General features: G+C 40.2%; 1 protein-coding gene across 1 annotated transcript in view; it reads right to left on the bottom strand.

Annotated features, from left to right (window-relative positions):
- bmper (BMP binding endothelial regulator) overlaps nt 1-21,517 on the bottom strand; it is a 35,415-nt gene extending 13,898 nt beyond the window's left edge. Inside the window, exons 1-6 of the mRNA XM_038710505.1 lie at nt 20,527-21,517; nt 15,457-15,542; nt 5,760-5,859; nt 2,306-2,388; nt 1,503-1,593; nt 910-992 (exon numbers count right to left, since the gene is read on the bottom strand). Coding sequence (XP_038566433.1) covers nt 910-992; nt 1,503-1,593; nt 2,306-2,388; nt 5,760-5,859; nt 15,457-15,542; nt 20,527-20,632 — 549 coding nt within the window. The 5' untranslated portion in view covers nt 20,633-21,517. The remainder of the gene's footprint in view (nt 1-909; nt 993-1,502; nt 1,594-2,305; nt 2,389-5,759; nt 5,860-15,456; nt 15,543-20,526) is intronic.
- Nucleotides 21,518-27,083: the final 5,566 nt, after the last annotated feature.

Genomic DNA, 27,083 nt, shown 5'->3' on the forward strand with positions numbered 1-27,083 from the left:
AGGGACTTTTCCCCTGGGGAACAATTATTTTTGCATTCAAGTGATAAAGTAAATATTCATTAACCTAGCTGATAAAGGTTAAAGTTTGACTAAGGCATTTACAGGTTTTATAGTAACATTTCTTCTCTAACTATCCAAGTTTGTTGTTTTGTTGTTGATGTTTTTTTCGAGTGTTTAGTTAATATTTTTAGAGGGCTGCTGGTGGCTTACATCGAATAAGACCGCACTGGTGTTCATTGACTCCACATGAATGAATTTAACTTTAAGCCACAACTATTTGTTTATATAAAGATCATTACATGACCGTTCTGGCTTATGCGAAACATTAAGACAACAAGAAATTATTATATTTAATTTAACTAAAATACCTGAATAAAATGTTTTAAATGTATTAGTGTCCATGTAAATCATTAATGAGCATACAGTAAAAATAAAATAGAACGTAGTCCTTTTCCTTTTCCATAAATAGACATTTTGTTTGAATGTTAAGAGATACAGAGTAAGATATAACAAATAACACATTTCTGCACATAAGTAAGTGTGTGTATAGTATTTCATCTCTGTTTGTGTGTACATGTGTTAACAAGCTTACAGGTCGCCCCAACTACAGAAGCACATTCATGCTGTAATGTGTTTATGGACGTACCTGTAAGGTCTGTTTGTCTAATGGTGGAAGAGGGAGGGATGGAGGAAGAGGAGGAAAGGGGGACACAGGGAGGGAGGGATAAGGGAGGAAAGGAGGGAAAAAAATCAGGAGGAGGATGTTGTTCCAACCAAAAGTTTGTGACTCCCAGGAGACTCCAAAACTAACTTGTTTAGAGGACAGAGGCCCCGCTGACAAACACTCATACACAGGTCATAATGTAAACCCAACAGTGTGTGTGTTTGTGTGTGTGTGTGTGTACTCACAGTGCAGGTGCACTTGATGCAGGGTTTGCCCTCCGGACTGAACTCATCCTTCTCTTTGTACAGGCGACCCTCAAAGATACAACCTGCACACCACATTTTAAACACATCACTCACTTTTTGTACCCCTCACTTACACGTCTATCTTCTCACCAAACCCGAGTCTCGTATCCACAACAGTTTTAAAAGGATTTCAACAAGTATTGCGTTCCAAAACTATCTGCGTTGGCAAGTAAGAGTTTTGACCAATGCACATAAGATGGTAACAAAAATTTCCATCCATCCATCATCAACCGCTTATCCTGCGTACAGGGTAGCAGGTAACAAAAATTTCATTTACAAAATAAATTACATTTACAGGCAGTGAATTCCAAACATTTAATTTGTTTCATACAGACTGAAATGAATTTATCCAGTTTGATGAATGTCAGAAGGGTCATTAAAAATACTAAAATACACAAAGTAATCACTCAAGACTCAACAGTGGCGCATATTAAGGTGAAACATCAGCAATGTTTTTTTTTTAGATTTTGAAATAAAAATGCAAAATTCTACATTTTAATATTGACTGTGGCTCAGATTGAGTTTGTACTCACTGGGGCAGGTGGGACAGCACTTCTTGGGGTGGATTTTGGGGTTCTTGCAGTGAACGACACACCGTGCCTCTGCCTCAGTGATGACACCTTCCTGTCACAACCAAGAGGAAAATCATTTCTTCAGTTTGTACATTTAGAAGACTTTTCTTTTGGCTGTTAATGTAACTTTTGTACATCTCATTTATCCTTTCCCACCATGCTTTGTGTCCTTTTATTTTTACTGCTGCCATTTTGTCCTTCCTTCCTTTTGTCTCCTTATTTGATGCCATTTTTCCCCCTCCATCTCTCTTTCATTTCCACTTTTCCTACTTCCTCACTTCCACTTTTCTTATTGTTGAAACTGCTTCTCACTGTATTTTAATGTTTCTTACCATAACCCCTTACTTCCAGTTCTTATTTCTTCCTTGCTTAAATATTCATTCCTTTCTTTTTCTTTTTCCTTTCTTTTATGCCTATTTGCTCTCTTTCATCCCTCATTTCTCTGTCTGGTTTTCCTATTTTACTTCGCTTGTCCCTTCTTTCCCTTCTCTTTTCTACCTTCCATTTTATTTTTTCCTTTCGCTTCCATCTTTCCTACCTTTCATGTCTTGCTTTGTTTCTTTTTTCTTTTCCTACTTCCTTCCTTTAACCTCCCATACTTTTGTTCTTCTCTTTCATTCCTCCCACTTTCTGTATCTCTACCATCCTCTAACAACAGCATGTTTGTGTTGTTTCAGATCAGAGGTCAGAGGTTTCCACATGACGTCTGAGGTGAAACAACACTGTCTGCTTGCTTCACCTTTTATCTGCTCACACACACACACCTGACAGCGTCTGGTTATGCAGGGTTTGGTGGAGCTGGTCCAGGAAACTGAGCTGTTATAAGATCGTCCATCCAACATGCAACCTGAGAGAGAGGAAGAGAGAGAGTGATAGAGTCATAAGGCAAGACTTAGTAAACATTTTGTTTTCTTAATTTTCATACAGAATTTGACCTCTGTCTCTTTATCAACATGACATCCCAACAAAACTGTGCAATGTGTGATGTAAAACAATAAAATGTTATCTTAACTTTTTTTTTACATGAGTTAAAACATCTGGTACTTATTTACATGTAAAAATGTATTTGTATTTGGCATACTGCATAACATTTACATATTATCACCTTCTATCGCAAACAGTTACTGATTTACACATCTTGCCGACACAGAGCAAGGTTAGCCTTTATTTGGAGAGACGTTTCTGGCCTATTCATTCTCATTTTACCTCGGTTTCGGTCTTCACCCACTCCAGCAAAAAGTATCTGGCTCTTTAGCTGCTTAATTTTCCACTTTGTTTTCTGGTTAGTCGCTGTAACTGTGTCCGTCTAACATTTGATGCTGGGCCGTTAGTGTTTAGCAGGCTATAATTTAAGACAGACATTTCCAGATCGAATAAAATACGAGTAAAAAAAAAAAAGTATTGTAAAATCAAAACTGTGAGCTGCAAGATGCTAAAACTCTCTGTTGAGTCGAGGGGAGCTGTTGAATTTAATGATATATTGATTTGCTGTGGATTTGTAACTACAAGTGACCCCCTTTCATATTACACAGTTATTGTGTATTAGTATAGTACATTTCATTACATCTGAAGTACGTCACAGAATTACTTAGAAGTACTAAGAGGGCCTCAGTAGCAGTATACATTCAACTTTTTAAATAGCTGAGACCTTTCAATAATTAAACATTCAAGGTTTGTGGCTTTGCAAGGATTGTTCTAGCATATTACCAGGTCAAACCAGGAGGAGATGTCAAGTCTCACAGCAGTCAAGTTCACAACAGGTCCTCATTTTGACGACTTAAGTCAGTCTTAAGTCCAAGTCTCAAGTCAAAATAGCTCTGCAAGGAATCATACTGCTTCTTTATATGGTTTGAAAGTATAAAGTCTTCTTAAATTTACATTTTATAAACTTTGCTGATAAAGGTCAACACATCCACAATGATCTCTACGTTGCTCTCTCACATAGACACACAGTAACTCCACACCCACTGACCCGTCTGCAGAGTCAGCACTAAATAAATAGGCTATTAATTTCACCCCATTTACAGTAAGTGGTCTCAGATCAATGCTTAACTTTCCACATAATGAAACCTGATCACAACCATTGATCTGCTTTCCTCAGTGTAAAATGATACCATTTCACTGCAGAGGAGGACATCTTAGAGAAGAAAGGATCAGATTTGATGGCAAGAGATCCCTCAGAGACTCATGTCCTGTTCATACACTCAGTCCTCACTAATGCACACTGATATGACAACACATCTTCTTTCCTCCAGTTTGTTGATGTTCTCCATCACCAATAAGGGAGCTCAAGGCAAATACTGACACGTAATTTAAATGAATGCACATTTTTGGATTATCTAACGATTCTTTAATATCTGGGTCTAAAGGTTATATAAAATACATAGTTTTTTTAGTATCAGTCTTAAAAACACTTCAAGCCTCAAAACTCAGTTTTAACAGAAACTGGTTAATTAAAGCAGTTTTAAAGTAAATTGTTCCCAATAAACTGATCCAGTCTGGCTGTGAGTCTCTTTAACTGCGTGTATGATTTCATAAAAGTAAGAAAACAGTGATATGACATGTAGGAGTCGGGGTGTTTTCCAAAGCAAAGACACAGAGGGGTCCTAAATTTGGTCACAGCAGCCACAAGTTAACCGCACAATAGAAAACTAACAAGAGTTGTCCTGGTGACGAGAGGCTTTCCATGTCCGGGTTTAACTTGTTCCAACTCTCTTAACGAAGTGCTACGTCGTAAAATGTCGAACCGCAAACAGAAGGGCAGCGCCCCTGCTGAGGTAGGGGTGTGTATGTGTGTTCGTATATGTCTATAGAACCACATAGCTTCATAAGCACAGAAAGAGCAGGAACATCCTTCAAAGTAAGGACTTTTTAGTGGCTCCTCACTTTGTTTTAGGACTTTTAAGCATTTGAATCTACTTTATAATGAAGCTAACATGGAAGTGACAGTAGAACCGGTTCCTCTACTCTCTACTGGCTACTGAAGGCTACAAAACTTTATGGACAGCAATTGAAAAGCATACAACATAAAAAAAACTAGAAAAATACAGCATACAAAGCTTCACTTTTACTTCTCCCTCTTTTTTGCTTTTGTTGGCAACTTTCAAAAGTATTGTTTCAAAAGAGATTAAAAGGACCATACCAATAATCCGGACAATTTTTTGTTAAAAATTACTTTATCATTATGGGGCAGTGCAGCATTGGCTTTTCAAATCTGAGTTAAAACTGCATTATCATAATGTAGCTTTTACAAAAATGGACTAGACTTTGCGAATAGATTTTTATATGGAAATGAATGGAAAGCATATAGATGATTTTTGCCAGCTTAACAAAACTAGCAAACACACAAATATGGTCCTTTAAGACTTCAAATGAGGTGCTGCTGATAAACATGTGTTTTCTTAATTTTGCATATATTTAAACAGTGCATGACCACCTGTAAATATGAAAAAGATGCAGCAGAGAAGTCCACACAAAGAGCTGATGCCTTTTGTCATAAACATGTCCAATAAAAATTTCCTGTTAAACTCCATAGAGCCACATAGTTTAAGACTGGTTAGTTTGATAAGGATCATGTTAATGTTACATTTGGCATTACAATTGAGAGTTAGGGTTCACAGAAGTAAAGACAAATTTATAAACCTGCATGTGTAGCAGTAAGTAGAGCCCATGTGAGGAGATAAGATGAAGAAGAGGAGAACAATAAGGATCTGAGAGATGAAGGTATATTAAGGAGTTTCTGGGTCATAAAAGCAACTGGATTTCTGTGGCCTGTAAACCCAACGGTGAACCCCTTCAGCAGCTGCTCTGTCTCCACACGCTGCTGCTGTGTGTGTGTAAGACAGAGAAAGATGTAAATAATACAACTTTACTCCCACAAGTCACATCTAGGCCTGGCTGGTACTGTACATATAGTGGTTCTTGTGTGTGTGTGTGTGTGTGTGTGTGTGTGTGTGTGTGTGTGTGTGTGTGTGTGTCTGTGTGTATAGAGGCTCTGGTTAGCATCTCTATCGTTGCTGCAAGTACTGTAGTCCTATAACAAACCATCCCAGGGTCATTATTCCTCCATCATCCATTATAATGGATGAAAAAGCAAAAAAACACAGACGTCACCTTGTGTTTTTAGATAAGTTCAATTCGGAGAATAAGAGGGCAGTAAATGTTGTTTCCATAATCCTCTTATTCTGGCTGTGTTTGTCTGTCCACAGTCTTTCTTACCTTTGCACCTCTCACAGCACGCTCCAGTCTGTTTCACCACCAGAGCACAGTCCTCAGAAACCAGTGGACATTTTTCCTGTTTACAGTCTGCCTTGCCCTCCTGCAGCAGACAGAGAGAGAGAGAGAGAGAGAGAGAGAGTTAACAACACACTTTTTTGCTCCATTTTCATTTAGTTCAAATTATTAAGTTTATTATTATTTCACCTGGTGGAAGTTAAAAGTGAAATTAAATCTGGAAGTTAAAAAAGTCTCTATTGTGAACCAAGAAAAAAAAAGTCTTGGTCACTTTGAATTTGTGAGTTTATCTGGTTGTTGTAGTATTTTACCCGCAGTGGAGGAAGCTATCACATGGAAATGGCCACTTTACTTCTTTAAAGCCTCTGAAAACTATTTTAAGTAAATTATGCAGGACTCAAAAAGCAGCTATCAAAGCTGTGGTTGGAAAAAAACATCATCTTTAAGTTTAAGATTTTCATACTAAAAAACCTTATCTGCTTTATGGTGACCGTGTGGATGTGCTTTGGCCTGGCAACACCAAATACTGGTATTTTTGCAGGTATTTGGTCATAAACCAATTGGACAAATTACAATTCTGACTTGATGGTGGCACTACATGAAAAGTGAGAGGATCACCAAAGTTATAACATTTCATCCTGAGGGAACATGGGTATCTGTACAAAGTTTCATGGTAATCCATCCGATATTTGTTGACGCTGTCAGCCCTAGAGCCAAGCTGCTAGCATGGCCAAAAATCACCCAAAGTTGGACATGAATTGTCTTCTCAACAACAGTTTGCACCCGATACGCCACCTCTGTGCTGTGCTATCAGACTTCATCAAAGGTTTGAAGTTTGCAGCTTGAGATTTTAAGTAAAAAGTGAGTCAATCTTCACAGTTTAGCTGTGAATTGTCACACCAACTCAACAATCCTCCTGTCACCTTCAGAAACCCCGCACACTGTATCCGTCATCACCCTAACTGCACCGTGGGACTGGACAGAATATGCGCTTGTTTAATCCGCTCAACTTTCACACCCAGCTTTTATTGCTGATTTTATCCACGTGCTGTGTGTGTGTGTGTGTTTCATTTTACACACTGTGAGGGTTTATAAAGTGGAGGCTGGCGGGTCCCATGGCCCTGTGGCACTGCGGCAGGCGGCTCTAACAAGGACGGATCAAAAGAGGGCGAAAATAAATCGGGGTGGTTTAATATAGCAGCAGCGCTCCAGCTAAACCCCAACCACACTGAGGACAGATGATGTCATGACAGAGAAGGAGGGAGGAAAGGGACGGAGATGGAAAGAGGGAATAGAGAAAGTAAAAGAAGCAAGAGGGAAAATAAATTAGATCAATGACAGAGGAAAAGGACTAAATCTCCCTTTGCTTCACCCAGAAATCTGCCGGAAACTTTTAATGTGAACACAAGTCAGAGTCAATATTCTGGAAAAGTTGATCTTGGCAATACAGTGGAAGAGGTTGTATCAGGCTAACTTACATCCTGTGCATGGACAAGTTTAGGTATTAAGTGCCCACAGGATAATCTGACCACAGTACCATCCATCTCACTCCTGCTTATTAAGACAAGATGGGGGAATCCAGACCACAGAGATGACAATCTGTGAAATGAACAGCACAGCTCAGGAAGCAACGATGTGTTAAGTATCTTGCTCAGGGACACAACGGTGGATGGGTCACAGTGGGAATCGAATTCCTGTCTCTCAAACCAAAGGCATTGCTGCCCCCAATGGTCTTAAGATGGCTAAAATGAAAACCAAATCCTGTTTCTAAATTATTACATTTTTAATTTAGAATTTTGAAGTAAGCTGGTTTAACTTAGACCCGCCACCAGGCTGTTCTGTTTTTAATTATTGCTATGACATAATGGATTGTTGATTGATAATTGTATTTTTTGTATATATTCTAATGACTGCTGGAAGGCAAGGTTCACTTGAGGCAACAAAAAAGTGAAGTCAAGTTGGGAGGCTGTTGGAGCATTCCCATCATCAGAACAAACAGCGCTACACTGTTGACAGTCAGATGAAAACAGGGAAAAAAAGAGATGATTAACCCCAAGATATGACACTGTATGTTAATATGAAGTGAGCTGACCAAAATTACACACCTACATACTGTAGGTGTATCCAGTATTTCAACCACAAGGAATTGGGTTCAGTTTTGATTCCTGGAGGTGGAGCTTTCTGATGGTCCATGAAATATCAGTTTTGAGTTTGCAGTGCTGAACATTACTGAATGGTCAAACACAAGCCTCAAACTGTCACAACGAGGTAATAGCATCATTCCGACTGCAGTGCGTCTTGCGTTTTGAACATTCAAATCAACTGGCAGTTTTTTGTAACTTATAGAAATGAATGTAAACCAACTTTAGCTTTGTTTACAAAATGGCCAGCTGTGATGTAAAGTGCATACTATTTGTATTAAATGGACTACAACGCGAAAAAAACCCCACTGGAATGATCCTTTAAAGAACCGTGGACAATTTGGTTGCCAAGGTCATGTCCTTCTCTTTCTCTCTCTCTCTCTGCTGTTATCCATTAGCACAAAGTGGTGTTAGTACATGTGACCCCCACCCCCACCCCCCACCCCACCCCACCACCCCCCACATACTCTCAGCCCTCTTGTCTCAGGGTCAAAGGTCACAACGGGTCACCACGCCTTATAAACACTCGAAATACCAGCGCGGCACCAAGGCTGGTCAACTGGACGGCAGTCTGTCACTGAGGGTTATGGACCCCCCCCAACACGCACTCACACACACAAAGTGGGATAAGGCGTTGGTATGCTCGTAAGTGTTTGTGTCAGAGAAAGAGAAAGTGTGTGTGCGATCTTTGTGTTTGTCTGCTACCATATGGAGCTACAAGGAGTTCGACTTAAATTGAATTACACTGAATACATCGTGTATATTCAACCAGTTGTTCTGTGCGACACCCTAACTCCAAATTCAGTGTGTTTTCATTTATGTATGCATCTTACCTAACAAAAGTTCTACAAAAGTTGAAGTTTTGTAGTTACAAGGTTTTCATTTGACAGTGACAAAGTATGTGTAGAAGGAGGCTTGGTTCTTCATGATTTTGGTGATTTAAAAGCTGACTCTGAACATCATGGAGACACAAGTTTTCGGTGTGAGACAGACGCAGTCTTAAACCATAATCAGATTTTACCCACAGCATTTTTAATTCAATCACTTCAATTGAATCATTACTAACGTCATAGTGAAGGTTAAGTTCAATACAGTAATTCCATTATTGACCAGTTTCATGAGCTTTAACTGCTTCAGAAACGAAAACCTGTGTATTTAAGTCTACATGATTAATGCTTGTTTTTCCTGCTTTTGACATCTACATTCAACCATAAAAAGTTTTTTTTATGGTTGGAGTATATTTGAAATCTCAAATTCAAATCAGTGTAGTGCAGATAATAAAAGTCATGATGTGACTGCACTTTATTGCCAGTTTAAGTAACCAAGGATGAATCTTTCCTGGGTCCATAAACCTTCGGAAAATGTTTCCAGAGGCTGAAAAGAGAAGAGGAGCTCTTAAATCTTTCTATGTTCACTGTGAAGACAGACATAGAAACTGCTTTTAAATGTCAATATTTATAGGTGTTCCTTTAGGTTCTCTGGTGCCAAGAAAGTAAAATCATGGCTTATGGGATGTAGTATTTTTAGTAATTTATGTTTCCTTGCTATTGAGTTGGATTGATTTTATTGTTGCTATTCGTCATGTTTTAATCAATACCAGAATAAACAGTAAAGGACAAAATATTTACAACATCTAATAATAATCAAGAGCTTTGGTAATCAATTTTAAACCAAACTGGCCATTATAAGACAGACAGAAAATCTAATTGTTTACATCTCAGTTCTTTAACATTTTATCAACATTAAATAATGTTTTCTTCTTCTTTAACGGATAAAACATCCTCATTTGTGTGACAGTTAGGCTATTCTGCCACTAAGAGGCGACAGTGTTCACTATTTGTCCTCATCAGTGTTTTTTTTTCTTCCTCACTTCTCCTCCTCATCCCTCAACTCCTGCCCTTCTCTTTCTCCCATCACCCACCATTTTCTCTTCCTCCATCTGCAATCTTTTCTCTCGTTCTCTTTCTTTCTTTTATCCTCCCTAATTTCAATTTCACCATCTTCACTGGGCTAAATATTGCACTCATTCTTATTCTCTCATATTTAGTTTTCCCATCTTTCTCTCAAATGTAATCACTCTCTCCTCTGTTTTTGAGATGTTCCCTCAAAACTAAAAGCTTCTGTCTTACTTCCCCCTCCTCTCTTCCCTTTCATGCTTTCTCTCTGTCATGGTGAAGGAGAGAGATAAGTATGGGTCTGTCAGCACAGGAGAGGAACTCTAAACTTAAAGGCCCACCTAAGCCCTTGGACATCACCAAACCTGAACCCCCTTTGCCACTGTGACCTATCACCTTTCACCATTCCTCCAAAACAAACAGGTCACGACCCCCCGCCAGAGAGCAGGAGCCACGGTAGCTTAGAGACGAGACGGGAGGAGAAAGACGCCGATGGGAAGCAGTTTCCCAAAACTGTTTCAATGAGTCGTCTTTTCTGCCAGAGGGAGAGCTGAATGTAGTAATAATGTGGCCCATAGCTGGTCTGAATAGAAGAGAAGTCGAACTTTACCATGACCAGTTATGAGGGTGCACAGCATGAGTACGGGCTGACTGCAAATGAACGGCAAAACATTTAAATGGTGATATTCCCCTTGTAAATATAGTATTCCATTTAATTCATTCAAGAATGCGTAAACATTGTGAAACCAATCCAGAATATTGTGCTTTGACATGTAAGTGGTCCAATTTAAAATGACATGATATAAACATGATGTTAGACAGTGCCAGCTGTAGGCCTAACGAATATTTTCACTGTTGATTAATCAGTCTATGATTCTGACAATGAATAAAATAATTGTTATGCCTGTTACTACCAAGTTCTTGCACACTAGAACGTGCTGTAGACAGGTGAGTCAGATCAACTCCTGCACGCTGTCAATCACTTGTCCTCACTTTATGTCATATAGACAAACAGCACCGGTACTGGTGGTGAAGGTCTGTGGCCCAAACTAATGTGAGTTCAGTGCCTGCAAAACACTTCCATAAAATGTAGTTTTTGAGACTCTTCTGTTACTTAGACAACAAGAATATTAAAATTAGTTCATTATATTCCAGAGTGGGGGCGCCGCAGTGGTGCAGTGGGTCGTGGGTTCAAACCCCGGTGGAGTTTGCATGTTCTCCCCGTGTCCGGGTGCTCCGGCTTCCTCCCCCCATACAAATACATACAGGCTAGGTTGGTGACTCTAAAATTGTCCTTAGGGTTGACTGGCAACCCGTCCAGGGTGTACTCCACCTTTCGCCCAATGTCAGCTGGGATAGGCTCCAGGTTGACGATGGATGGATGGATATTCCAGAGTTTGCTCACTGAGGCTTTTATTGTAACTGTTGGACTGACCACCTGGCAGGACACAGGTTGTTCACTTGTCCTTTGGTCTCCTCGACTGACCCTGGCCTGTCTTTTATCTCCCTCTCTGACCGTTCCGACACTCTTTCATCTCCTGTTTTTAACTCCTTACTTCCCACCACTCAGAAAACACAAGTGAGACAAAAACAGAAAGAGAGGAAGAGACTGCGAGAAGGGAGATATGGAGAAGGAAAATCTACAAAAAGAAAAAATACATAAAAAACACAGTAGGTATTAAATTATTTCAGATTTCTGTCACCTTTATAAATATGTTAAATATGTTATTTTTTCATTTAATTTGGATTTTGCTTTTATTTTGAAACACAAGTGAAATGTGATATATCATTGAAGTTATTTTTCATTTAAAATATGGTAGGAAACAGAGCTGGTGTTGGTTCAGTTTCATCAGGTGGTTATCAGGTAAACCTTACCCCTCCTATATTGATCAGCTACTGTTTGAGTTGAGACACTGACAGCAAACACCCGTTGACCTTTCTCTCAGATCGATCACAGCTCCTGAGCGTTAAACTACTAGCCAGGAACTTCTATGCGCAGTGCATCTGGAATGTTTGTTTCATCGATTAACGGGCTGCTGTGGCTTATGACCTTTGACCTCCTTACTGTTGGGTGCTGCTCGTAATGTTGGAAATGAAGGAATGGAGGATTGTTCCGATATTAAACTCATATTAAATCCCAGCAGATTACATGTCCGTCTGTGGGTGAACTGTTACCCAGATAGAGTGAGTATTTACTTTTTTAACTCACCCTTATTTTATTTTACTGCTAAATGGGGAAGTAAAGTTTTAAGTTCAACAATCAGTGTCAGTCTAAACTACATCAAGGACACATTACATCCTGTTTTGAATGTTAGATGTATATTGTGTGTGTGTGTATGTAAGTGTTAATCGTCCAATATGAATGTAATCCCTATATGGAAACCTAGCCTGTTTGTCAGGTTCTTTCATCTGCTACTGTAAAGACTTTTAAACTTACAAACCTTTTGTTTTTTAAGCCCACATGCTCACTGGACATCCCATTTTAATTTTTTACAGTTTAATTGTTGAGCTTTGTCACATGCCTGTGGTATTAAAGATTGTCTTTGATGTTGTTGCCAACAAGTTTTATATTTTTATTGTTTTTTATATCACCCTAGCCAAAGCTAAGTCAGGTAATACAAGAAGCAATCCTTCAAAAATACAGCTAATATTTCACCTAGCATTAGTCTACGCTAAAAACAGAGTCCCGCTCTTGTTCCCACATGATGCAGAGAGGGCAGACATTTACAGAGAGAATATCTGAACTACAACAAGTGACACAGTAAAAAAAAAAAAAAAAAGGAGCTAATCTGAGTTCGAGCGAGGCCAGGAAGAGCCGATGAAAGAGTGGAAAAAGACACGGAGATGAACAGACAGATAGACGAGGATGATGAAGAGTGTGACAGAGATGGACCGACTCCCTCCAAGATAACGGATCGTCATGGCGACCGGCCTGTCAGTCAGTCTGTCAGCCACATCTACTCCTGGTCCCATTACAGCGCTCGGCCTCACCCCAACTCATACAATGGCTCTTCTGTGTGTGTATCTGTGTGTGTTAGTGTATGTCCCTACCCACAGAGCTATTAGCAGGTACTCTGGACCAACTGGAGAGCCAACCACCCGTCCCCCCTTCCCCACTCTTCCATGTATGAGTGACACTGGAGCCCTGATGGCTCCCCAACCCCCTAAAGACAGCACGGCGACATGGCGAGTCCGTCTTTTGGGGGATGAAGGAAGCGGAAGTGTAGTCACTTTACTAAAGGTCTGCTTTAACCTGGATGTTATGTTACCAAGTGTCAAAATATGTCCTCTTGCTACACGAGCAAACTGTTCACCAGGGTAACCAGGTTCCACAAGCTCAGAATATACTTGTACTGACAGAAGGTAAAGAGAATAAAAGTGCTAAAGCTTATTATTATTTTGCAAATCATAGTCCAGAGAGTTAAAATAATAATATTAACATTAAATGGTCAAACTTTGAGATGTTTCTCCTGCAAAACATACTTTTAAAACTCAACTTTCATCTGAATTTTTGCATTGATATTTTGTTTTTCAGCTGTTATTTAACAATGAATTCCCAGTTATTGTCAGCAATACAAGCGTTTCTCATCGGATGAAACAAGCAGGTGAAATCTACAATAGGATATAAAATACGATACAATACAATACAGGGGGAAAACTAAGTGTCCCCATACATATAGGTATTTTTCGTTGTATGGGCAATAAAGGCATTCAATTCAATAGTGTAAATGTCAATGTGACTGTATGAGTATATGTTAGTGTTTATATATAGCTTCAACACCAGTTTCAGTTCAAATCTGTGTAAAGTGAAGAAACCTAAATTTAAAATGTAAAAACAGAACAATTATCGCTGTATTTGGATGTGTCACATAAGGAATAGAAATCTTAATAATTTGCTATATACATTATTTGTTTTTTTGGTGTAGAAAGAATATTGAAACTTTGGGAACCAATGAGAAGAAGTGAAACTGGAAACTGATATGAGGTTATGTTCAAAGTCAAAAAACAACAAAACATGCATCTCAGGTTTTAAAGGTTTTTAGGAGATAAACAAATTGCCCAATTCAATAATGATTGAGCATTGAAAGTATAGAAGTTTATGAGCATATGCGTGTGTGTGTGTATGTGTGTGTGTGTATGTGTGTGGGTGAAGTCTGTGTGTGTGTGTAGGGGGGATTAAAGTAGAGATGAAAGGCCGGCCATTGCCTTCTGATGACTGATAGCATTCAGCAGGGCTTTGGCTGATGTCTGCCTGATAACACAGAGGACGGCTACAAGTTGGGGGAGCCTCAAACTAACCAATCAGAAGCTAACAGAATCTTTAAAAAGGCCAATAAGGAGCTAGGGTTTGGTTGCAGAAAGTTGTATTTGCCATGAATAAGTATACTGTAAGTATTTGTATAAACTGTACATGTGCACGGTGACATTATAACAAAGTAGCCGAAGAATTAGGGGAGTAATGCCCTTGTGCTGTGATATTCCTCCACCAGTTCCATTATTTCCTTATATCAGAACACTTCAGAGTGCATTATAACTCTTATATCATGACATCTATAAAAACAGGATCATCATTCAGGTTAAAGGCTTTAGAAGCAGTGGTTTTGTTAGATTGTGCATCAGTTTATACACAGTTCCGTAAAATATTTTAATATAACTAACATTATTATTATTTTGGAAACTTTTTGATCTCTATAATAATTTAAAATAAAGTTCTGTGGGTGACGTCAGACAAGTACATATTGTATGACCTATAGTCTATAGTTCATTTAAAGCTTACTGAACGCATCCTTCAAGTTTACACCTGCTTCATGGAGGGTAAACTCTGGTCTTGTGATGCCTTTTAAAAACAAAATCCTCTCTTTCAGCTGCTGTTGAGGTAGTGAGACAGAAAAGCCTTGTTGGTCTATTCTCATCCCCTAAAACAAAGACCTCTAGAGCAGTAATGGGGGGTAGAGTGGTGGTGCGGGGGTCAGGGGTCAAAGAGCACATGTTCCAGGAAAGATTCATCCCCTAACGTTTTGTAGGCTGGTTTTAACAGCCGGTCCAAGCCAAGACAGCATGACGACAGGCATGTCTGTTAAAACAAACAATCCCCAACTTCATGTTTCACTGCAAATCCTCCGAAAACAGTGAAGGGTCATTTTCTACATAGAAAGATGCATTATAACATCTATTTCTATAAGTATTCTATTGATATTGGTACCTTTTAACCACAATATCAACTTAATGTTTTACTGAAAAAGGTTTGTAAATTCCCCCCCAAAAAACGGCTTACAAAAGTGATTTAAAATTTAATTTAAAATGATCAAATCACACTATCCAAACTTAACGTCTCACCTAACCTAACCGCCAAAAACTTGTATTTCAAAGTCCTTTCAAAGTGTTACAAATCTTTCACAACCTTCTGATAAGAAACACCACACAAAGCTCAATAATCCGCTTTACAAATATCACTATCAGAGTTTAAAAGGGTAATTTTATCCTATCAGCCTGAGTGGAAAACCTGAAGCAGCAATTACACGTCAATGTGTCGAGAACAAACAGGGCGGCAGCAAGTCACACAACTAATAACTAAATGTTATTGTGAAAAACTGCCAGCTATGCAACATATTCAACAGCGCGGAAAGTGAAACTAGTTGTTCTTACCAGACATACGCAGGTGATGCAGGGGTTGTCGGTGATGTTGGGGATGTGGAGGACTTCTCCTTCGTTGTCACAGCTTGCCTCAGTACCTGTGAGGGACAGCAAGAAGGAGACTCAGGTGAGATGCAAGCTGAGAATGAAAACAGGGTTTGAACTTTTGACTCTGACCAACCCTCCTGATCTACACAACAGCCTGTCGGGACCAAGAGACGTTACATAGACTTGTGTTAAATAAACTGTGAGCTGAAAACATGAAAGGCATGACCAGAGGATCCACCAAGGTTATTTAAAGCTGATCTAATAGAATATTATATTATATATATTATTATATTAAAAAGAATCACTCATAGTGAAGATTATCGCCCATTTAACACATTTCCCATCAGCTCTACAAAGCATTTTTAGCTCATTGTTTGGCCAGTAAATTTACTGTTTTGGTTCATGAATCTTGTTTTCAGCAAAAAAAATAAAAAATTTAGCATCTAGCTGCTAAAGTGCCAGATATTTCCCCAGGAGCTGGTGGAGTACAAAACAGAGGTAAAAGGAGAGTGAATACTGGACATTCATCAGGTGGACACAAACATGACTCCAAATGGATGCTAATGTTTCTCTGTGTCTGCTGGACGTGTAAACAGGCAGCCGTTTGACGTTCACTTTTTCTTTTTAGGGTGATAACAGGTGCGTTCGAGATGACTGTGGCAGGCAGACAGCGGACTTAAGCCAATTCACTGCAAATGATTATAAATTAGAGCCAAATTGATGATATCAATTATTGTATCTTAAAACAAAGCTGAACATACAGTGTTATTGTCAACTCATCACAGTGTCAAAGCGTGTCAGTTCTCACCAAAAGCAGCAGTTTTGTCATTTTTTACCCACCAAATCAGTAAACCCAATTTACAGTTGAATCAGAGATTACAGTAACAGTATTACACAGCTAACTTGATTGGAAGTAAAATTATCATTAATAGCTATAAATAAAGACAACTAAAACAAACAGCTTGTTTAAAAACGATCAAAATCATAATACATAAAAATGCAACTTATAACTTACGTACATTAATGCAGTTACATAAGGCAATACCATCGTACACCTACATCGGCTGATGATTTTGACCTTGTATCTGTCAGGCTTCATTATACATTTTACTGTCAGCATGTTCAGAATATTTAAACTGCAGTTCTTTTTTCTCTTTTAGTCTGGTTTATCTGTCCAGGTAAACGCTGTGACATTTAAACTGAGGTCTTAAAAATGTTGATGAGTTAGCCAGTTTGTTACGAGAGTAAATGTAATCTGAACCATCTACAGGAAACGACCCCAAACACAAGGATTTATGGGTAGAAGCAGGCAGATGTCAACATCTCAGGGCCAGCACTTCCTCCTGCTTGGAGAGCTACAGCAGAAAGAAGCGGAGTACGACGCTCAGCTGCTTTTCTATGTGCAGAGTTTATTGTCATGAGCTTGGAGTTGAACCAGGGTCATCAGAGGTAAGGGTAAATCTCCACCTTTGACTACTCTGTTTGAGTGTCAAACTACTTCCTGTTTCTAGTCATGTCTCTTCCTATGATCCTGTTTCTCGGAGGAATATAATTTTTCTCACTGTATTAGCATAAATCACTGTAATTCTGTTTAGGTTTTGCATCTTGCATTTCTACCAAGATTGGCTTGTTTTTCTATGAATGTTTATCTATTTTTGATGATTTGTCCATTTTCTGCTTCAGCTCATCTTCTGTAGTTTCTCCATCTGGATTGTTTAACGGTTATCTCATTTTACACAGATTCACACGTAAACATAAAATGAAAGACTAAGACCTTTTCTGAGCAATATTTGGTCAGTGTATCATCAGTGTACTGTGTCCTCTGATTCTTGACCTGCTGGCTCTTTTTGTTGGTTCTGTTGTAAAGTTGATGATTTAGTAATTGACCGTTTGCTAAATTCCTCCCTCCCCAGAGCAAATGCAGTGTGCAGGGCAGTGTAGTACCAGCGTTATCCAACATTTAAAGAGTTTGGATGGATTTAATTGTATGTTTATCTGCTCTAACATAAAATGCACTCATTAGCATGCAAAGTTAACTAGCTTTCTACCAAACAGTTGTAACCGAGCGTTACTGTCAAAGCAAATGAGCACATTATTGGGGTTACGGGTACCAATTTAAGACGACCACTTCCACTGTGTTGTATACGCTGTGAATCCACTCTACAACAATAGATCTTTATGGCTGCGAGTTGTGCCTCCTTGTCTCTGAGTTCAGCAGAAAACCAGCCTGTGAATTCTGGCAGAGCAGACAAACCCGCCCACTCCACCACCACTGTAAAATTTACAGCCTTCGAGTGTAATTAAACTGGCAGGGCTGTAAGTGGTGGGGGAGTGAAGGTGGGTAGTGGGTGGAGGGTGCAGGGGGGACTCGGTCTCTGAGGCCTCGTCCTCAGTCTGACAAAATACCTTCCTCTTCTGTTTGTGAGCCACACATATATCAAGTCTATCCAGTTACCTTTCTACCTACAGAAAGTAATGATCTACTGTATTTATATAGCGACCCTTTCACCTTTAAACAGCAATAAGCGTTTTATTAAAAGGAAAACAGTACAGAAACTATTGCAGGCAAAAAGCAGTGAAAAGGATAAAATAATAAGGATAACATACTTGGAGAAAGCAGCGCAGAGAGTTGTTAAAGAGGCTGGAGCTCAAGGACAGCAGGGAACTCAAAACTATGACCTCTCTTCTGTTAGAGGTCGCTCTCTGACTGATCAGCCTCTGAGAGTCGCTTCTATTTTAGACCCAGTTGCAAGTTGGTAAAATATCTACATTTATTAAGATCTGAGTCTAATGAATCTCTTACTGAACTGAATGAGCAAATCAGCTAAATGTCAAATGAAATCTGTCTAACTTGAGTTTTACTTCTCAAATATTAATAATCTCTGTCCCATGCCAAAGAAATATTTTTTCTACTTCTGTTCATCTCTAAATAGCTTTAGACAGGAATAATTCAGATCCTTAGCAGTTCTGCAGTATAAAAATAGTGTTATATGTATTATTGTTATTAATAGTTTTTCTCATGGGTTTTATGTGTAAAGAAACATCATAACTACTAAAAACTTACTTTTACTAAAAACTAAGGGACTTTTATTCCAGTTTTCCTGCAGTAACACCATGTCATTAGCTTTCCTGACATTAAAGGGGTCAATGGTTAACACCTGCAAGTTTAAATAAGAATCATAAACCATTCAGATTCAGTAAATTGTATCAAACCCTAATAGAGAAAGAGAGAGAGCGAGAGAGCGAGAGAGCGAGAGAGAGGAGGAGGAGACAGCAACAAGTGTCCTGGACCAGATTTTAACCAGTAATGCTGTGGTTACAAACACCGTAGATACAATCCTGAAGCCAACAGGATGACCTCTGTACCCGGTGCTCCACCTGCTGCAGGGACACATTCAACCGCTCAACTATAAGACCTCAAACCTCGCAGAACCCTCTGGTCAGTGGTTCAGCAGACAATAGACAGGATGATACAGTACATATGTGGGATGCCAGGTGGAGGAATCCGATCCGCTGGGATCATAATGGTGCAGCCTCCTCAGCTGACACAGAGAGGTTGTTGGTTCGCCGAGGTTTCCTACAAGGTTTCATGTCAAACAGACACATATTTGACTACAGAGACCCATATGGTACAGGTTTTCCCCCCTATCTGATCCCTATCTGTTTGCTTCAGGAACAGAGATAACAGCCAAGAGAAGGGAAACCCTGATAATCAGAAATTATCAGAAGGGACGTATATAAAGTTAGTCTGGATTTTAATGTCATGTCTGTTAAAAGCTGAAGAGAACCTCTGTTCTGAATAAACCCTTTCTTCTCTTGTTAATTAACTTATCATGTATTCATGGAAACCCTCCAAATGACCTCTGGAGGAACCGAAACCAAATAAATATAATCAAATCAATTTAATCTAATGCCCTTTCATCACCAGGCCAGGTCAGTAAAAGCAGGTCAGCTGCAGAAGTCCCGTCCCTCACGCTGCTGATAAGAAGCATTATAGGCCGGGCGGCTGACAGCAGAGCCCGGCCTGCGCGCACCACCACATCCACCTTTCATTCACTCTGCTTCTATTATTCTCATTTCTCAAAGGCGCTGCAGGGCAAACAAGCGATATCCTATGATGCAATGCGGCTTTCAAAGGGGGAGCAGGCCAGGGAGGGAGCGCGTTTAGACCGGGAGACAGTGGCAGGAGAAACCGCTCAGGAGGGAGGACAGAGACGCTGTTAAATCAGAGCTGGTTAGGAAAAGTGATTTACACTTTACAGCCTGCTTTTAACTAAAAATGTGGGCTAATTATAACTTCTAGTGACACAAACAACAATTTGAGTAAGATTATAAGACTTCTAATTTTACACAGACCTTTCATCCTAAAGTTCTAAATCCTAAAGTTCTGTATAAATTACTTTGATATTGACTTATATCATAGTGATTTATGTCAGGCAGAACACTACCTCTGCAAATAACAAGCTCTGCTGCAAACAACAAGCTTCCCGGGGTGTATTTTGGTGGTATTTCTGTCCAGGGCAACAGTGTTTCCACAGGAGGAAGCAGATCAATTCTGTTACCCAGCGCTTGAATGTCACCTGAACCCTCGGACTCAAGATTAAGACCTTTCCTAAACCACAACAAACGCAATTTACTGACTTTTAAATTTTAATCGCCTTTATTGTGTAATTAAAAAAACACGAATTATGATTATACTGTGGTACAAAATATAGGAGGGCAGGTGTGAAAGTGTTTTCTGAGCGCTTTGCCCGCATTCTTTTGATTTTGTGCTTCCTGGTGACCATGCTCCAATTTGGAGGTTATATTTCTTGGTTCATGGACCGTTTAGGTGAACACCACAATACTGGCACCTAGAAATATAAAAGCTGAAGTGACTTTGATTTTGGTGCGCTCCCTCGCAGAGTAAAAACAGACTGAATAGAAGGAGCATGGAGGCGCGGCAGACTAAATAACCGGGGGTTTGGGTAGATTTTACGCACGGTGGGTGTTGTGATGTGTTATTATAAAACCATATGAAGCCTTTAATCTTACCTGTAATTAGCGGAGAGGAGGACCGGGGCGATTGGAGCAGCAACAAAAAGCTGAAGAAAAACCTACAGGTGGACCAAGAGGGAGGATTCGAGCAGCGGAGCAACATCCTCGGGTTTTCTCCAGGAGAAAACGTACAAATAAATAAATGAAATCACTCCAAAGTATAACAAGATAAAATGAAACAGATCCACGTCCCGCAGACTTCTTTATTCCAGCCAGGAGAGCAAAACTCATCAGTTTGTCAGTTTGCGCTGAAAGCGACAATCAACCAGGCGCGCGGGGATTATACCGACATTAAAATGACAAAGACGCGCCGACAGGCAGGAGACAGTGGGGCTGCTCAGGACATGTGCGGAAAACAGGAGTGCGGAGCTTACTTGAAAACATTTAAAGATAAAAATCAGTCCCAAATCGTGCAGATGCGAAAATCCTGAGAGGAGCAGCGGATGTTTTCGAGGTTTGAAAATGGATTTCGCTCCACTCCGGCAGTCAGAAGAGTCCAAATCAAAGTGTCCGAGGTGATTTTACCTCAGAGAAACAAACACAGGTGATTTATAATAGCTGCAGGGGTTCAAAACTGCCTTTCTGACTCCGTGCCGATAAATCAGTAAAGTTTTTCAAGGAGTAGACTGGTGTCAATCAGCGCTCTGAAATCAAGAGTCCGTTTGGCACATGGATGCTCGATGCAGACTGTCCGGGACGGAGGAGTGGATTGCAGTCTTTCTCTCTCTCTCTCTGAGCAGTGTAAGAGAGTCAACCGGCCTCCTCCTCCTCCTCTGGTATTAAAGCGGACCTCTGGTGTCGGAGCGCACCACAGAGCCAGAAAGTCCTGCCTCCGCTGTTAAAACCGGGACCTCCTCCTGCCTCCAGACCTTTCCGAAACGTCCTCCAAACCCTCCAGACCGTCTCTGGTCATCTGCTCCAGATCTCCTGCAGACTTCTCCTCCTCCTCTTCCAAAACATTCCAGTTCTCCTTTTGTTATTTTAATTTGTAATAATTACAGTCTCTGCTCCTGTCTACCCGGTACTGAGCCTGTGAGTACCATAAACCTGTGTGTGTGTGTGTGTGTGTGTGTGTGTGTGCTTTGGGATCCAGTTACATTAACAAATCAGGGGAGCTACATGTGCTGTTGATGTGTCTGTGTTGTAAATGTAAGTGTTTTAAAAGAAGAAGAACAAAAGAAACGCCAAGAAGAGACAGGAGGACAGATGTAAAGTGGAACCTTTGTCTCCTGCAGAGACAGAAGTCAATTTTCTACTAATTCAAAATAAAGGGTTTTCCTAATCTACTTGTCTTCAATAACTACTTCAAACTCTCCTTGGTAGCACAATTACTGTGGTACATCTGGAAGGAGAAAATAGAAATACCTGTCAGACATATTCATGTTCTTTCATCTTTAATTTTATATACTCCAATACAGAGATTTTTCCTTCTTTCTTTTTCAGATTGTGAGTATTTCTCACTTTATTTAGAAACTAGTTCAGCCAAAGATGGTCTGAAGAAAAGTCTTAATGGTCCAGCATACAATGATATTTAGACAGTGTGCCTCCAACTATGGTTTTTCCAGAATGGTGTGAATGAACTTGACTGGCCTGCACAGAGCCCTGACCTCAACCCCATCCAACACTTTTACTAACTTGGACCACAGACTGAGAGCCAAACCTGATCACCAACATCAGAGTTGGACCTCACTGATGCTCTTGTGGCTGAATGGGAACAAATCCCTGCAGCCAGGTTCCAACATCTGGTGGAAAAGCTGAAACCAGGAGAGTGGAGGCTGTTGGAGCAGCATATTAATGCCCATAGTGTCAGAATGAAATGTATTATTATCTATTACATAAGGATGTCCACATCCATTTGGCCATGTAGTCTACTCTCTTTATGTATCGAGTGTCGAATGTTTTAAATCTAAATATCACGGCATAAACTAGTCCTTGTGGTTGTCAAAGTGCATTCAAGGATCCATTTGGTGCTCTTGAAAGGGTCAAAAAGGTTCTCAAACTGGGGTGTGGAACATCTAGGGGACACTGATCAGGCGACCTTGACAGGACCTAAAGCCAGTGAAGAAAGAGTTAACTGTCGTTATTCTTCATTTGAAAGAAATAGTTCCTTAAATTCCATCAACAGGAGATTTTAAATGCAAATCTAAACCATAACCAAAGAGACAAATGGGGTTTCTTTTGAACAAAATCCTCATCAAATGAATGTTGGCAGCTTGGGATATAACATGAGACTATTTGCAGCTCTGTTCCGTGCAGAGCAAACGTCCCCTTCTTGTCAAACCCAACACGCTCCTCCACCATATAAACGCCTCTACATTTTAGCATTATGTTCCCATAAATCTGCAGACTGGAGTCTACATTAAAGTCTTATGTGACAGATGAGGTGGGTTGCATGACAGTATGTGTGTATGTGTGTGTCTAGCCTCTTTAAAGTGAAGCTCGTCAGAAGCTCAGACGGGGAGGAAAAGCGAGTCTTCAAAGAAATAATTAGGACCCACCCAGCAGCTTTTAATTGAGCGCTGGATCTGTGCTGCTGCACGCTGGAAACAAACGGCAGGCATGGCCCAGGTGTGTGTGTCAAAAAGACAGTAAAGAAGAGATTCATAAGGGAAGCGCGTCAAAGAGTGTCGTAGACAGAAAGTTGGAGTCTTGACATCAAGAAAGTGTGTATTTAAAATGCAAGTTTGTCAACCAGAGAAAAGGAGTGTGTTTCAAAGATTGGGAGAGCATCAAAGGGTATGTGATGCAAAGAGCAAGTGTGTATGCGTGTGTGTGAGTGTGTCAGACAGAAAAACAAAACAACATTAAAGTGTGTATAAAGGAGACCATCAAAATCTCATGAAAATGTGTTTTTATCAGAGGTCAGGAGTGTCTGTGTGTGTGTGTGTGTGTGTGTGGTGGTGGGGGGGGTAATATTAACCACTAGATGGCAACAGAGAGAGGGAGGGGTGACCTGGTCGGACTGCCTCACACATACACGCGCACCATCCAGACCCGATTCACACACACTTTGCTCTGGAAGCTGCAGGAGTCAATGTGGGTGAATTTGGGATTCAAACAAATTGAAAACATTATCTGCATGCAATTGAGTGCTGCAGGTTGAGTCTGCCTGTTTTAGAAAATCTTAGAAATCTCTGAAAGTTAATTCTATCTCAAAAAACAATTTGCAAACAAGTTTAAATTCAGTTCAAAAAGAGAAAGTAAGTAAGTAAGTATGCATTAAAAATAACCCAGGCACAATTTAGGGTTCATCTTTACGCTAATGAAACTGCAGTGAACTGGTTTACGCCTCTTCTTCTCAGTTTAATTCTGAATCTGAATTGCTTTTCCAGACATTATTGCATGAATTTAAATTTACAGTGAAGACATTTTTGCTACTTCGTTTCAGTAAATTTCCACCTAAACAAGGAAGGCACTCCAAAGTCAGCAGAGACTGAAACGATGTTTTAATGTACCGATTAAATAAATGTCTTGAATACAGTGCACAAGAATCTCCTTTTTGAAAGATATTGAGCTCCTTTCTGACACAGAAAAACTGGAGGGAAGTATTTTTCCTTAATTGCTGGCAAGTAAATTTCCTGATATGTGATTTTTTTGAACAAACTCATCGAGGTGGAAACAGATATAACTTACGTACTGAAGACTACAGAGCAACAGTGGGGCATAGGAGATGTTTTTTCTGTGTTTTTCCACTGTGGAAAAAAGGAAGGATTATACTGTATCTTTTACAAAAATCCTCAATGAAGGAGAGGGAGAGTAGTTAAGATCGTAGAACCATACAAAACAACTACATCCCATCTTTTTTGGGCTGACTTAATGCTGTGAAATATATTTATATTTATGTTCATGTGTACAGTTAAGCATCAATATTTAGCAAGGCAAATTCCTATGTGAAAATGTACCTGGCAATAAACCTCATTATGATTCGGATTCTGATTAGGTGTAATGGAGCTAAATAAGCATTTAGTTGAGCAAAATCCAATGAGACAATCAGTATAACAAGCTGGTTTCTATTAAAGGAGACCTATTAAACCTATATTGTAGTTCTGTGACTCCTGTATGGCAGCTTTGCATGATTCAAAGTTAAAAATACTTATACTTCATGTAGCTACAGCGTCCACTGTGCTGACTTTTGCCGGCCGAGCAGGCTAATTTACAGTTTAGCGCTCTGCTAACGGGAATGAGGGTATTGTAAACGAGCGTCTGGTGTAGCCTTTTCAAATGTTACGGACCGAGTGGATCACATTCTCATCGTGTTGTGACGGTCAAATATATTGATCCACCGTGTTACAGCCGCTGTTTTAGCTGCTAGCAAAAGTTACTTCAAAGCATGGGGCACTTCCTGTCGGCTCTGAGGCATTGCGAGGCTACCCAGCTAACCAATCACAGAGCTTACTGTCTGCGTTGCCTCGACGTGTAGTTACATTTTTGAGGAGGTGCACGTCAGGCTACGCCGTAGGTGACGGCGTAGGGTAGGGGGCTACGCAGAGGCCACGCCGTCCATTTGACGCAGAAGTATAAATTGCACTTAAGGCCCCCCCTCTCAAAGCCCACTGTCTTCTGATTGGCCAAGACCTGAAGCATGTTACCAGGCTGTTGTTGTTGCTGGGCAGAACAGACAGACTGAGCCGTTGCTATGCCCATATATGGAACACCAGCTCCTTCTGGCTCAGTAATAGGTAGAACGGAGCTCTTGGTAGGAAAAGCAGTTCAAAACAGAGCATTCAGAACAGGAGGAAATCTGAGGTTTTTGCTCACAGGGATTTCTTTTAAATACTTTAACCTCATTTTTAGAAGCTTTGGCCATGTTTAACATGAACATCCAACATTGTAGGTAATAGGTCTCCTTTAAAATAAGATGCTAGTCTGTAGGAAGTGGATTTGAAACAAAAAGGAAAGTGTGAAAGGTGAAGACATTAGGACTGGCATGGAATGAACAATGTGCTCAGATGTTTGAAGAATGTCTGAGCATCCTCCTGCCTTCAGACTGGCTGCAGACGGGAGGAGTGGGCCCTGGCCGGCCCTGCGGCCCCAGTGGCCCTGAGGTTAAAGCCCCCTGCAGTCGACAGGTCTGGCTCTGAGAGACTGTGAGGGAGAGGAGGAGGGAGCGGTTAGACCCAGCTGTCTGAGTCAGGCCACACAGACACTAATGACCCATTTCCAGGAACCCAGGACTCTCTTTAGAAATTCAGGACCCTTACCTGTGTTTCAACTGAAGGAACCCAGGTTTACATTTAGTACTTTTGCCACAGTCTCCATGATCCCTGTTCTGAGGGTAGCGTTTTCTGATGGCCTAGGATCTACTGGGGCTAAGCTTGCAGCACTACACTAACATCCTCAGTTTATGTCCAGCTTTATTTAGACACACAGTAAGGAAATACTGGTTTCAACCAGGATCATTCATCATTTTATACTCTAGTTAAGTTTTACAGAGATAACACTTGCAGGCTGAATTCCAGGAAATGTGTTCAAAATATCTAATGCAAGGATGCTGCTTCAAGAACATGTTTTCCTTCATCTGAGTTAAATCTGGTAAATAGGCTAGTGTTCCGCTGTTATGCATTGCTTCAGACAAAACTCTCCATCTATGTCAAACAAAATCTTTACTAACTAATTTTGTATTACAGTTGTATTACAATTCTGCTGATAAATTTGATCAATTTAATCAGATCAAATCAAACAATTACACATTACCATTCTACTGAAAATTTATACATGATGGTGCTAAATTATCTCCCACAGCCCTTGTTAGAATATTTCACCCTAAGCATCCTTGGGACACACATGAGTAAAATGCAGAGGGTTTGACACGGTGTATATTTTCAGGATGTAAAGAAGTGAAGTGTTTTTCATTTCTCTTTCAGGGGTAGAAGTATTTTGTTAGAGAACAGCAGAATTAGAGTGGGAGGTCTGGGATCTATCACGCTCCATACTCTCCTGGTTTTACAAGCTTCTCACAGGGAAGCTGGGCTACGAGTTAATCTCTTGCTGTGTATCGCTGTTGTCAGACAGAAGCCACAAATCTGCAGAAAGTTAGTTTTTTCAGCAAGACCGAAAGGCATGCTTTTCTTACAGGTTTCAAGGGCCCAGAGCACATAAAACTCACTCAGCACATAATTGACTATGTAAAGCAGTACCAAAGATATAAACAGTCAAATTGCAGTTGTTTCCCCTCCATGATTGCAGCAGAGTTCAATTCTGAGCTCCTTAACTGCTGTTCTGGACCAGAACATGAACAGGAAGAAATAGCAGACATTCATTGTGGCTGTTTTTAAAGGTCAAAGAAAAAAAGATGCTTTCGATGGAAAATCAACTCACCAGCTTCAAAGTGGATTCGACATTGGAGCATGACACTCATCTGTTGCTGAAGTACAGCGTCAGTCATGCTGGACGGCACATGATAAAGAATGAACTGGTTTTGTCGAGGGAAGAAGCATTCCAATGGAGGATGATGGGGTGGCGAAAACCGTCAAGCTGGGGAAACGTCCCTGTGCTAGGAGGGGAGGCCAGAAGGGCCACTATACTTGCACAGAACTGCAGTCTATAGCTTCAGA

The sequence above is a fragment of the Micropterus salmoides genome, unplaced genomic scaffold, assembly GCF_014851395.1.
Source record: "Micropterus salmoides isolate LMB-PRFRI ecotype aquatic unplaced genomic scaffold, ASM1485139v1 Ms_hic_scaffold_11, whole genome shotgun sequence".
NCBI lineage: Eukaryota > Metazoa > Chordata > Actinopteri > Centrarchiformes > Centrarchidae > Micropterus > Micropterus salmoides.